Source organism: Ambystoma mexicanum, chromosome 2q (genome assembly GCF_040938575.1).
Source record: "Ambystoma mexicanum isolate Mex_15411 chromosome 2q, UKY_AmexF1_1, whole genome shotgun sequence".
NCBI classification, from domain to species: domain Eukaryota; kingdom Metazoa; phylum Chordata; class Amphibia; order Caudata; family Ambystomatidae; genus Ambystoma; species Ambystoma mexicanum.
In genome coordinates, this window is record NC_090924.1 from 447,880,989 (window position 1) to 447,894,712 (window position 13,724).

Genomic DNA, 13,724 nt, shown 5'->3' on the forward strand with positions numbered 1-13,724 from the left:
TTTCCACCCGTTTTCGGCACTATTAGCGCAACGCTAGTTGCACCGGAGCTTATTGCGCTGGCGCTAACACCACCAAGAAAAACCCATTTGGTCCAATGGACTAATGGGAATGGGGATTTACCGCCCCACTGCAACTTGGGAAGCGGCGCAAATTGCACCGGACCAAGTTACAGTAATGCTAATAGCATTAGGTGGTATCCCGGCCCAATTAGTGCCGGCATACGGCCCAACAGCTGATGAGGTCCATAGTCTTCTGTGTCACCTTAGGCAGCATTTCTTTATCAGACAGAAACACCATGTCAAATACTATTTATGGAACTGATAAATAAAAGCAAAACAATTAAAAAAACATTGCATTAACAAATCATTTTCTGACTACACTGGCACAGTTAGGAAAATCCTAGCAACAAATAGGATTGTATGCCATCATTTGCCAGAAGGATTAGACAGCATTAACACTGAAAAAAAACCAACTTTCTATGTCATCATATTATACAAGAGATATTTTACAATATACAGCTTGAAGGATCCTTGGAACAAGAGAAGAAGCTTCGCATGAACCTTGAGAGATCTAAGAGGAAGCTTGAAGGTGACCTGAAGCTCTCCCAGGAAAGCGTGATGGATCTAGAAAACGATAAACAGCAAAGTGAGGAAAAACTGAAAAAGTGAGTATTCAGTGTAATAAAGGGGGGAACACTGATCTGCAGATATTATTATTTCATCATGTTATTGATCAGTAATATATTGCCTTATGAACATTACATTGGTATAACTAAACAGACGAGGATGAAACTGTGACCTGAAGGCTAGATAGGTCTGTGTAGTTGGTGCATTGTATACTGAGCTGCTTTGCTGGATGCATATCTTAAGTTTTCTAGTTCAAACTGAAGATCTTTGGTACAATGAATAATGACATCTTGCTAAATCTATGTGTATTTACCATTGCAACAACTTGTACAGCAAATTTACATATTTGGGCATTTCTATCCAATAGCAGACCTTGATCAACCATTAGTTTTATTTTCAATTAATTATATGAATAAACAATTTATTAACAATTATATTATATATTTTCTTAACATGGTTATTGAAACACAATTAAATATACTAATACATATTTTTGGGGAAAAAACAGAAAAGACTTTGAATTAAGTCAGTATCAGAGCAAGATTGAGGATGAGCAGTCTCTGGGAGCCCAGCTGCAGAAGAAAATCAAAGAACTGCAGGTACTGATAAATTCATATCACATTGTTAAATTAGGTTATGAGATGATCAAAATGTCATGTATTGAATGAGAAACATAATCTTTCAGGCTCGCATTGAAGAACTTGAGGAAGAAATTGAAGCTGAGCGTGCAGCTCGGGCAAAGGTTGAGAAACAGAGATCCGACCTCTCCAGGGAACTGGAAGAAATCAGTGAAAGACTGGAAGAAGTTGGTGGAGCCACTTCAGCCCAGATTGAAATGAACAAGAAGCGTGAAGCAGAGTTCCAGAAAATGAGGCGTGACTTGGAAGAGTCCACTCTGCAGCATGAAGCTACCGCTGCCTCCCTCCGTAAGAAGCATGCCGACAGCGACGCAGAACTTGGGGAACAGATTGATAACCTGCAGCGGGTCAAACAGAAGCTGGAGAAAGAGAAGAGCGAATTCAAGATGGAAATCGATGACCTCGCCAGCAACATGGAGAATGTTTCCAAGTCCAAGGTAAGCAGCTATCAAGCAATCATCTGATTAGCAGATTTCTTTTTAGTAAAGTCAGCTTATACTAATACGTACCTTTTTACACCTAAAGGCCAACCTGGAGAAGGTGAGCCGCTTATTGGAGGACCAACTTGGGGAGGTTAAAGCAAAGCACGATGAACATCAACGTCTCATCAATGACCTCACCACCCAGAAGGCACGCTTCCAAACTGAAAATGGTATGATTACAATTACATCTTTTTAAATAGTAAGATATAGGGCAGCAGGAGATTTCATACAAATGTTTTAATCGGGTGCACGATTACTGCATAACATAAGGAGGTGATTTCCCAGCAAAGCCCTTTTGGCGAATGCTTACCGTCTGCATCCATGTTGGCAACCCGATGCGCCAGTCATTCGTTGTGGCTTCGGAACATGGGTTTAGGGATACTCGGTGTAGAAGTAAAGGAGAATTAGGGACTGTGGGGGTACCGCATACTTCATATATAAACAAATCGGCATCATCAGTATGTAAAGGACGGCTGCTTATTAGGCAGAGGTATGCTTTTTCTTCAGCGAAGTCGTACTCTCGCTAGATTTGTACAAACACCGAAATCACATTCATTTTTGTTTCACATCAGCAAGGCTACACACAATGGTAAGGGTACTATGAAAACCTCTTTTATGGCCCGAATAAGCATTTCATGGCAGCAAAAGCATATATTTGTGCGCATAGCAGCATTACGTGTAATTTATTTTGCAATCGTTTGTTTATCAGTTAAACGCATTGCAATGATTTAGAACGCTACAACATCACATAGAACCTATTCAGCATATGCAGGTAAACAACATTTGCACAAATCCTGGGCAAAGAAAGAAAGAAAGATTGAAATCTATGCTTTGGGATGTTGTGCAGGAGATCAACCCTAGAAGTCGTTAGAACAGTCACCACATCCACTACTCTTGTTCCCAGTGAGAAAATAATAATAGAAAATCACTCTCCAAGGCTCCTTTTGTGGGACTGCAAATCCCAAACTAAGCATCTACTGCTGCCACTAACCTTCTTTCACTTAAATCACTTTTCAGGCAATCAAAGTATCTTAATTGACCCTTAGCTATGCAGGATATTCCTTACTCCGACTCATTAGGGATCATTATGTGACTGTGTAAGAAATGCCAATGGTGGCAATTTACAGCTCCTTCGAGCAACAGTTTGGCTGCATTCCACATATGTACTATTGCCAGAGCCATGTAATTATCATAGGCCGTAAATCCGTATCCAGCCTTATATTAAAGGAACTCATTTCCCTTATGCCTAGTACTCAATGATTTCAGTGTATTTCAGTGTCAGGCATAGGACCACTTCGGTCCAGATCGCGTCAGCATCATTACCAAATTGTTTAGTAACCACATACAAAGCACGCATTACATCACAGCATTTAGTTATAGGTTGCACTTTTTTCAAGACCAAATCATAACAAATCTAATTTTGGCCAGCAATTGTCGCTATAGTTGCAGTATACTTGAAAGAAAAAAACTGGCGATAATGAGGCCCTTAACGTTTTATATCTGGGCCAGATAACAGGTAATGGCCATAGAGGTGGGATTTAGAAATAAATAATAGCACATGGGCCAGTTAGGGCTAGGAATAATAATAATGAACAAGATTATTGAAACACAAACATAATAACACTTTTTCTGATAAATTGGAACGACTTTGAATTAAATCAGTATCAGAGGTAGCCCATGTCAGCGCACGAATAGTGGAACCCAGGCAGCTTTTCGGAATGTACATATGATGAGATTTGTATAATTTGTATGTTTTTGTATGTTTTTTTGAAAACCCAACCCACCTTGATATTTGGGCAGGTCATTCCGACAAGCCCTTTAGAGGATGCATGTTTTTCTGTTTCCAGCTATATTTCTTAACAGAACACTTTTCAATAGCCTAGAAATGTACAGAATGTTTGCCAGCAATTCCACAACTAAAGGAAGAAAATAATAATCAATGGAAATATTAAAAATATTTAAAATGTCTTTGACCTTTTTCTTAAAGGTGAGCTTGCACGCCAGCTGGAAGAAAAAGAGTCTTTGATTTCCCAACTGTCACGAGGCAAACAAGCCTTCACCCAGCAGACAGAAGAACTGAGGAGGCAGCTTGAAGAGGAGACAAAGGTATCTAGCACATGCATTCTCTGAGTGCCATCTTAGCTAAGCATTGCACATTGTCACCAACACGTGCTCCTGAGCTGATATTGACAGCCCTGCAGATCATCATAACTTCCCCCTTTGATAGAGAATGAGCCAAGACACAAGAATCATAGAGCGGGCACACAATATGGGTCCCTGCAGACAGCAGGATGCAGGGGAGCCCCTAACTACACCCCCTAATGCAACGAAGCAGCCAAAGCCTTTATATATGTATGGGTAGATGAATCTGGGGAAACCTCACAACATTTAGCAGCCCTCCCCTCATGAATTTGAATCAATATGACTACATTTTATTGTTCATTGTTGGCGGATTGATTTAGCATGTACTAATTCCAAATAGCATAGCTTTTCAAAATGAGCCTTTTTATATCCGTTCTGTGTGCACAGTTGTAATGTAACGTCACTAACGTCAACAACAAAGTTAGTACTAAGAGCACCCTTTTTAATAATGACAACGGATCAAAAGGAAGTGGAATGTGAACTCCCCTCTCCGCCACTAAGGACAGAATACCCCTAAGCAGAGGCGTTGCTAGGGGGGGCTTAGGGGGCTATAGCCCCCGGTCTTTTGGTTGTAGCCCTGGATAGAAGCTCAGGGGTTTCAACCAAAAAGGCTAGCTAGCCCTGAGTCCCGACAGTCCCAAAATTAGCGTAGCCCCGGATCTTCTAGAGACCTAGCAACACGCCTGCTCCTAAGCGCATGCATAGGAACGTTGATGGGGATCGTCATGTAGTTCCAAAGAGGAAATTGAACAACTTCTGGGTGTTTTCTTGCAGACCGAAAAGTGAAAAGCTAAGTACATGTTGTATACGCAAGAAAATAAAAGAACAAAAATGCAAATCTAAATGATTTCTAAAGATAATAAGTAATTATTTTTTCCTTAAATGGTGATGCCATTCTTCTGCAATCACAGTAAATAAAAGAAAGAACTTCATCTTCAAATGAGGTTATCTCACAGAGGTAACTTTCCCATCATTTGTTGATACCTTATCAGGTGGAGCAGCAAGGGGGCTGGGTATCGAGGCATGGTCAATTGAAGATGAACTTTTATGAGCAGGCATTGGTAAATTTGAGTCTTGTAATGCAGTGTACCGTGTAACAGTTGATTTATAATTATTTATATTTCCTCAACCAATGGCATCAATATCCAAAATGGCGGAAAACAAATGCAATACAAATGTTGCTGATTCTTTTCACATTCACAGTCACTTAACACTGGTTAAAGTGCAGAGTAGGAGCTACCTTTGGTTCAGAAGTACATCTACATTGGTGGGATGGGGGAGGCATTGCAAGTACTGCTGTAAGGAGTACAGTCGGGATGATAAAGTGTTATTATGTAAAGGAAGCTTGACAGCTTAGGAGGTCTTAAACAAAACCGCAGCTGGAAAAAAATCAACTGTGTACTATAGAGTGTATGTTGAAGTCTAGGGTCAAAGCAGTGATAAGAAAATGTTAAGATCATTGGCAAATACAGCTACTGCTGTCTAGATGCAGGCATGAACAAATGGCTTCAGTAGCACCAGTTTGGGTCTGGGAATGTTCATAACCATTTTAAACCCACCCAATAACAGAAAGAGAAAATATAGCACAGCAATTCAATGCTATGCATTTGGAGTGTTACTTTACCTTTGCTTCCATTGCCAATTCAGATGCATATCCAAAATGATCACTGTGTAGACACGCTCATTGAATCTCCATGAATTTACCCTAAAGCTCTCAACTTGAATGGCACCATCTCCAGTATGCCAAACAGACAATATGATACCCTGAACAACTAGACACTTCAGTGTCCACTGAGGGAATAATATCAATACTTTGAGAAACTTTTGGGAGGTGTGAGGTGCAGCTAATCATGAGGAGCAATCATTACATCACAGACGTTGATTTTCCCAATGTACACACTCTCAGTGACATTACTTTTACTTGGTTTAGGCCTAGAGACCAATGCTTAAGCCAGCAGCTGTAACTTGGCGATGGTTGAGAACACAAACCTTTTACTTATTTGCCCCTTATATGAACAGATGAGGAATATAAAGTTATGCCCGAACCTCAGAGGTGAAGCCATGAGGTCTACCAATGAGGGCATGGCCATGCTGCTGGGAGTATTTGATGACAAAGTAACAAGATATGTGAGTTTCTTCCTAGATGTAGCCTGGAAAGTAAGAGATCGTACAGGACATCTTTCCTCGCTCCAGTACATGTCTTCTTGATGGTGATTGGGAGCACAATTGCACTGATGCGTTGACAGATGATCTGATTTGCCTTTTTTAAATTTATTTTTTTATTGTATACTATGGATTTGTTTCCTTTTTATTGAATTGTATTTCATGCTTTGTTTTAATGTTTGTATTCGTCTGTTATATTCGTTATGTGCTTTGTATCATTGTTTGATATAAAAGGCTGTGGGTCTGAAAGTGTTAGTAAATCAATCAATCAATCAATGCTTAAGCCACAGAAATCACTTTACTCAGGTTTACAAGTGCAGTGCATACGTGCCACTGACTTTAACCAAACACTGTGTGTACTCATAACATTACTTCACTATTGCTTACTCTAAGGAGGCCAAGAGTATGCAGTAAGAAAAACAATGGACGTAATGAGCTACTAAATTGTGGGCGGTTGGCTTGACTGAGAGTGGGAGGCCATTTTTCAAATAGTTACTTTTTAAACATCTGCTCAAAGACATATAGAGCACCTTTCCCTTTGGGTTCAATTATAATGCTGTTTCTTAGCTTTGGACTGAAACCGGAGACAGATGTGAAGTTGTGAAGATGCATATAAATGTTTTATTGTTTTGCAGGCCAAGAATGCCTTGGCACATGCTTTGCAATCTGCCCGACATGACTGTGATTTGCTCCGTGAGCAATATGAGGAGGAACAAGAATCCAAGGCCGAGCTCCAGCGTGCTTTATCCAAAGCCAATGGAGAAGTTGCCCAGTGGAGGACCAAGTACGAGACTGACGCCATTCAGCGCACAGAGGAACTAGAAGAGGCCAAGTATGTCATTTTCAATAATACAATTTATTCTACTGTGCAATTGGATTTTCTCAATTAAGAGCACTCTACATTGTGGGCATTGTTTAGGAAAAAGCTAGCCCAGAGGCTACAAGAAGCTGAAGAACAGGTGGAGGCTGTAAATTCCAAGTGTGCATCACTGGACAAGACCAAGCAGAGACTACAATGTGAAGTGGAGGATCTCATGATTGACGTAGAGCGAGCCAACAGCGCTGCTGCAGCTCTTGACAAAAAACAGAGGAATTTTGATAAGGTAAAAGTTTAAACAAAAAGTAATATCAACTTTATCATATACCTTGCAAGTGTTTAAGGCTGACAACATAAATGTTTTTATCAGGTCCTTGCAGATTGGAAGCAGAAGTATGAGGAAGGCCAGGCTGAGCTAGAGGCAGCTCTTAAGGATTCCCGTTCCCTTAGCACTGAGCTCTTCAAGATGAAGAATGCTTATGAAGAGTCTCTGGACCATCTCGAAACCCTGAAACGTGAAAACAAGAACCTGCAACGTACGTTTCTTGATAGCAACTAATGGCGTTCCAATTTACAGTACACGAATAACCATGATACATAAAGCGGTTTTTATACAATAAAGTGAAAAATCAGAATTTGAATTTCATAACATAAATAATGATGAGTAGACCAATTTGGGTATTTTGAGCACAATAGCGAGGCACAATCATCTTATGTACCTAACAGATGTTTGGCTACACTGGTTTTACATTACTTGTCACTTATAAGATGCTATGTCCCAGATTGTTTAAAAACATTATAGTTGCTCTTATCAGCAGAGGTCATTTTGATGTTACTTTAAAAGATAAATCTAATTCACAAAAAAGGTGCGTTCATTTCCACTGTATCAAAGTCTGCTAATTAATCCATCAATACTAGTGCCCCCATTCCATTAAGATCCCCTTTGTGGTAAGGTTATATGGGCAGAATCCAGCTTGTTATGCGTCCGAATTTAGTGACATTGAATGTAAGATTATGGCAATCACCACCACGTTGGGATGTGGGCATGAACGGTAACAGCCCTCCAGCACAAGCCTAGACCGGCCTGAGCGAAGCGAGGGCCTCGGCCAGGGCTGTGGGCCATTACCGGCCATGTCCAGCCCCCAACAAGGGGGTGATAGCCATTTGCACTGCAGGTTTATTTAGCTTTTATCAGGAGATGGGCGCCACATGTATTGCGTGAGTGCATTCTCCCGGGGGAAAAAAAGATGTCCACTGCCATAGAAAAAGAGTCTTAGTCCCTTTTCCATTTCGATGGCGGCCGTGGGCGGGGGATAGAGCCGGGAGCGGATCACAACACTCTAGTCCAATAGGTAAGTAGGAATGGAGGGAGGAGGGTGGGGAAAGGATAAGATTTGTTTTTGGGGGTGGGGAGGCAACAAGGAGAGCTCAATGTTGCCTCCCCACAATCAAGATGGTGTCACCTGGGGATTAGCCGTGGGTGGCTGGAAAGAGCGTGTGATACATACTGTACTCTGGCCCACTGTTCCAGCCACCCCATTGGCTGAGCGCCCTTCCCTCAGTGTAATTGCATCCCCTTAGGCAGGTAGAGTGTCTTCCTGAGGAAAATATATCATAGCAACCACTTGTTTAACTGAAGATCACTCAAATGCCAACAAATGATTATTCTATACTTGGTAAATCCAAACTCAAGAATTATGTGCCTTCATTATATATGTTATTCTCTTACAGAGGAGATATCAGATCTTACTGAACAAATTGGGGAAACCGGAAAGTCCATCCATGAACTGGAAAAAGCAAAGAAACAGGTTGAACAAGAGAAGGGTGAACTCCAGGCAGCCTTGGAGGAAGCTGAAGTGAGTGAAGGAGGCTTTTTTTTTTTATAAAGACAGCTCAATAGGTTTAATTTTGCTTCTTCCTTTGATTGAAAAAATCTTTAACTTGTACATGTTCATGTAATAAAAGGGATCATTGGAACATGAAGAGGCCAAGATCCTGCGCATCCAACTTGAGCTGAACCAGGTCAAGTCTGAGGTAGACAGAAAGATTGCTGAAAAAGATGAGGAAATTGAACAGCTCAAGAGGAACAACCAGAGAGCTGTGGATTCCCTGCAGAGCACACTCGATTCTGAGATCAGGAGCAGAAATGATGCTCTGAGGCTGAAGAAGAAAATGGAGGGAGATCTGAATGAAATCGAGATTCAGCTCAGCCATGCAAACCTTCAAGCCGCTGAATCTCAGAAGCAACTTAGAAATGTGCAAGGGCAACTCAAGGTACAGTTATCTCGTTAACCTCAATCTATTATTTTGCAAATGTCCATTTGTTTGAAAGGTAACTAACTCTAAATATGTCGGCATTCTGAGCAGGATGCACAACTTCATCTTGATGATGCCGTTCGAGGACAAGAAGACCTGAAAGAACAGGTGGCTGTCATTGAACGCAGGAACAACCTGCAGCAAGCGGAAATTGAAGAGATGAGGGCTGCCCTTGAACAGACAGAAAGATCTCGCAAAGTTGCTGAACATGAACTTATTGATGCAAGTGAACTTTTGCAGCTTCTGCATTCACAGGTATAGCTCCTAATTTATAATTCGACGACTGATACACCAACATTTGTACAGGAATTTTCAAAGTACATCTTAAACCTACTTCTATCTCTAATTTAAGAACACCAGCCTGATCAACAACAAGAAGAAGCTTGAGAGTGACAGCTCCCAGCTCCAGAGTGAAGTAGAGGAGGCCATCCAGGAAGCCAGGAATGCTGAGGAAAAAGCCAAAAAGGCCATCACTGATGTAGGTTTCTTGCTGCTGGAAATAATGCACATATTTTATATAGATTACATCTTAAAAATCCACAAAATAGATCTTGCAAAAATGCTCAATTTAGTAGATCATATTGGTCCTTGTGTGATCTTGAAAGTTATCAACCACTAATATTAGTTAGCCAAATTAATGTAATAGCAAATGGGATGCAGAAAAAAGCTTTAATTTACAATATTGAATGAAGTAGTTATCAGAGCGCCTGTATCATATTTTACAGCTTGACATGATTGGTATGATTCCACAGATGAAAAGGTATTAAAGAAAAATATTCTTCTGTGTTTTCCAGGCTGCTTTGATTGCTGAAGAGCTGAAGAAGGAGCAGGACACAAGTGCCCATCTTGAGAGGATGAAGAAGAACCTGAAGGATGAAGGTGAGCGGGAGATCCTTAACCCCCGCTACCTACGAGGGTGGCCCCCACTCTTCAATCCTTTGCCATCCGCACTGCTGAGTGCATGATTCCCCTCTGCCTGCACGGCTGAGCACTTTTTCTGCCGCTTGATGTGTACGAAGAGTACACAACCAAAAGATGGCCGCCTGATCGCACCCTCGGCCCGGATATTAACGGCAATCTGATTGGCCCACCCCGCCTAGCCTATCCACTACACCGATCCTGGGGCACCGGCAGGCGTGAGCCGGCCCAAAACAAGGCGCACACTAAGGCGCCTGTCCTGTGCCTGTCCGTTGCCGTACGGGCCGTCGGCCAGAAACGCTGCCCAAAACAACTACTGTACACTAGCCCGTAAGTGTGTCCCCCTGACTTATCTTCGTGCAACTTTCACTGCCTTAACGCCTGCCCGCACTCACACTAACTGTGTTCCTCTGCCAGCCTATAGGGGCCCTGCCAATGTGTTACCACTGTGTTCCTCTGCCAGCCTATAGGGGCCCTGCCAATGTGTTACCATTGTGTTCCTCTGCCAGCCTATAGGGGCCCTGCCAATGTGTTACCATTGTGTTCCTCTGCCAGCCTATAGGGGCCCTGCCACTGTGTCACCATTGTGTTCCTCTGCCAGCCTATAGGGGCCCTGCCACTGTGCTACCACTGTGTTCCTCTGCCAGCCTATAGGGGCCCTGCCACTGTGTCACCATTGTGTTCCTCTGCCAGCCTATAGGGGCCCTGCCACTGTGTTACCATTGTGTTCCTCTGCCAGCCTATAGGGGCCCTGCCACTGTATTACCATTGTGTTCCCTGCCAGCCTATAGGGGCCCTGCCACTGTGTTGCCAGGCCAGCTTTTTACCGGCCCTGCCACTACAAGCGCTTCCACTAGCCCCTTGATGCCCTGCCAGACCTACAACTGCCTCTGCACTTGCCTCTACCTACCCCTAGTGTCAGCCCTGTACCGCACAACACCACCCAGCTCAGTGCTCTAATGCATCCCCCTGCCACCCACCTCACAGCGCCTACACCCCTCCTCTCCTCTATCTCGCTCATTACTCTGTCTCTTTGGGCCATCTGCAGCTTGCTCCCTGCATACCCAGACCTCCCTCCACCGCCCTCCATCATGCCTCACTCCTCCCCACCCGCATCACCACACACCACTCTCAACCACTGCATTATCAACCCTCCTGAACACCTTCTTAGGCGCTACAGACTAAGAACCCGTACCAAACCCTCATTTGTGCTCCACAGCTCTCCACCATCTACCTTCAGTAGGAACCAAAAGCTCAGCTATCGCACCCACACAACATTTTCACGCTCACACCCTCCAGCCCATGCACATACCCTCCACCCCCATGCGCTCATACATGCACCCCTCCCTCCTTCACTCACAAGTGCTCCCACCACTTCGCTCTCACCGAACACCAGCGCTCAGGACCCACCACCTACCAACCGATTCCTTAAATGCGCCCTCATTAATGCACGCTCCATCCCTGCCCATGCCATAGAGATCAATGACCTCATCACCACCCACAAACTAGACATGTTAGCAGTATCCGAAACTTGGCTCCACGAGGCATCCAACCCATCCCTACACCTTGCCCTCCCACAGGACTACACCATCCTCAGGCAGGACCGCAAAACCTCTAAAGGTGGGGGCGTTGCCCTCATCTATAGAAACTCACTTGCCATTAGGCAGTGTAACCAACTCTGGGACAATAACGCTGACCTTCTCCACGCCAAACTAGCTCTCTCCCCTAATTGCACCATCAACCTATTAGTCACATACAGACCTCCAGGCTCCCCTCCGGACGTCCAAAAGCATCTCCTCCAAATCATTAGCAACAACCTGAAAAGCTCCACCAAAACCATTCTACTTGGTGACCTTAACCTTGGCCTAGATGACCCCAAGGACAAATCTGCCACACACCTGGCCAACGATCTTACCAACATGGGGTTCATCCACAAAATTACCAAACCTACTCACTGCAAAGGCCGGTCCATCGACTGGGTAGCAGATCATAACTGTTCTTCATCCATCACCTCCATCACAGCCCTCCCCTGGACAGATCACCATCTCATCCAATTCTCCATCCCCACCACACCCACTCGTAAAATCCTTACTCATGCACCCCCGCCAAAGTCAGAAGCTCCAAAAAGCTCACAGCGACCAATCTCGCTCCTCTTCTTGATATCCCTGAACTCAAGCATCCCTTTATCCAAGATCCCACCTCTCTTGCTAACATCTACAACAACGCCCTCACCCAAGCCATTGACTCTATTGCCCCGCTGGAAGACAAAAAAGGAAAAAAATCCATGCACTCCAACTCTTGGTTCTCAGAAGAACTATCTGTCTTGCGCACCATGAAGCGCAAAGCCTTATCCAACTGGCAGTCTACGCCCAACCAATCCTCTCTCAATGAGTTCAAAGAAATCTCACGGACCTACAAAATGGCCATCTTCAAAGCTAAATCTGAATCATACAATCAAAGAATAACCAAATCCAGTTCCAAAACCAGAGAAATATTCTCTATTTTCAAAGAACTCACCACTCCCGAGTCCAGCCCAGACGAAATCATCAAGGATGAAGCTTGGTGCACATGCATCCAGACAGCCCTCCTAAATAAAGTCAAAACGCTTCAAGACAAAATTGCCTCCCAACGTAAAGCACTCAATACCTCTGCCACGACTCCTTATCTCCCCCCTCACAACACTCACCCGCAAACACCCCTCTTTGCCTTCAGAGAAGTTACAGAACTAGAAACCTCTGCTCTACTCAAAAACATTAAACCTTCCATTTGCAAGGGAGACATATGCCCTCCCACTATCATCAAAGAGTGCTCAGAAGCCCTCACCCCCATCATCACAGCTTTCATCAATGCCTCCTTCTCCTCAGGAACCGTACCTCATTGCCTGAAAGAAGCTTGGGTTCGCCCACTCTTAAAAAAACCCTCCTTAGATCCCACCTCCCCCAGCAACTATCGCCCTATCACCACCGTCCCCTTCCTCCTTAAAATCCTTGATAAAGCAGCCCACAACCAAATTCAGCAATACATAGAGACCCACTATATCCTAGGCAGAAGACAATCGGGCTTTCGCAAAGGCCATGGGACCGAAACTGCCCTACTAGATTTAAAAAATCAAATCACCAAAATAATGGACACAGGCAAACCTGCTCTCCTCCTGCTACTCGACCTCTCTGCGGCATTTGACTTAGTGGACCATGACATCCTCACATCTCACCTATTTAATGCAGCCCACTTCTCCCTTAAAGCAACCTCTTGGATCACCTCCTTTCTAGAAGGCCGAGCCATGAAGGTGTACTCTGATCAGGCCAATGCTCCTCCGACTACCATAAATTGTGGAGTCCCACAAGGGTCATGCACCGCACCGACCCTATACAACCTCTTCACTAAACCCCTCTTCGACCTACTGGACTCTCTCGACATAGTTTATACCAACTATGCCGATGACACACAAGTCCTCCTCCCCCTCACTGGAGACTATGCCCAAGACACAGAAGCCCTCCTTACCATCTACTCCACGATACAGGCATGGATGGCGATCAATGGCCTCTGTCTTAACGGAGACAAAACAGAGATCATCATCCTGGCCCCCAGCGAAATCCTCTCCAAGCTCAGCCAAGACTATTC

General features: G+C 43.9%; 1 protein-coding gene across 1 annotated transcript in view; it reads left to right on the plus strand.

Moving 5' to 3' along the window:
• Positions 1 to 13,724, plus strand: part of LOC138568756 (myosin-4-like) — a 28,007-nt gene that overhangs the window by 11,527 nt on the left and 2,756 nt on the right. The window contains exons 23-35 of the mRNA XM_069646539.1: positions 520 to 665; positions 1,136 to 1,226; positions 1,313 to 1,702; positions 1,791 to 1,917; positions 3,735 to 3,853; positions 6,688 to 6,884; positions 6,972 to 7,155; positions 7,240 to 7,405; positions 8,601 to 8,725; positions 8,835 to 9,143; positions 9,237 to 9,440; positions 9,538 to 9,663; positions 9,980 to 10,047. Coding sequence (XP_069502640.1) covers positions 520 to 665; positions 1,136 to 1,226; positions 1,313 to 1,702; positions 1,791 to 1,917; positions 3,735 to 3,853; positions 6,688 to 6,884; positions 6,972 to 7,155; positions 7,240 to 7,405; positions 8,601 to 8,725; positions 8,835 to 9,143; positions 9,237 to 9,440; positions 9,538 to 9,663; positions 9,980 to 10,047 — 2,252 coding nt within the window. The remainder of the gene's footprint in view (positions 1 to 519; positions 666 to 1,135; positions 1,227 to 1,312; positions 1,703 to 1,790; positions 1,918 to 3,734; positions 3,854 to 6,687; positions 6,885 to 6,971; positions 7,156 to 7,239; positions 7,406 to 8,600; positions 8,726 to 8,834; positions 9,144 to 9,236; positions 9,441 to 9,537; positions 9,664 to 9,979; positions 10,048 to 13,724) is intronic.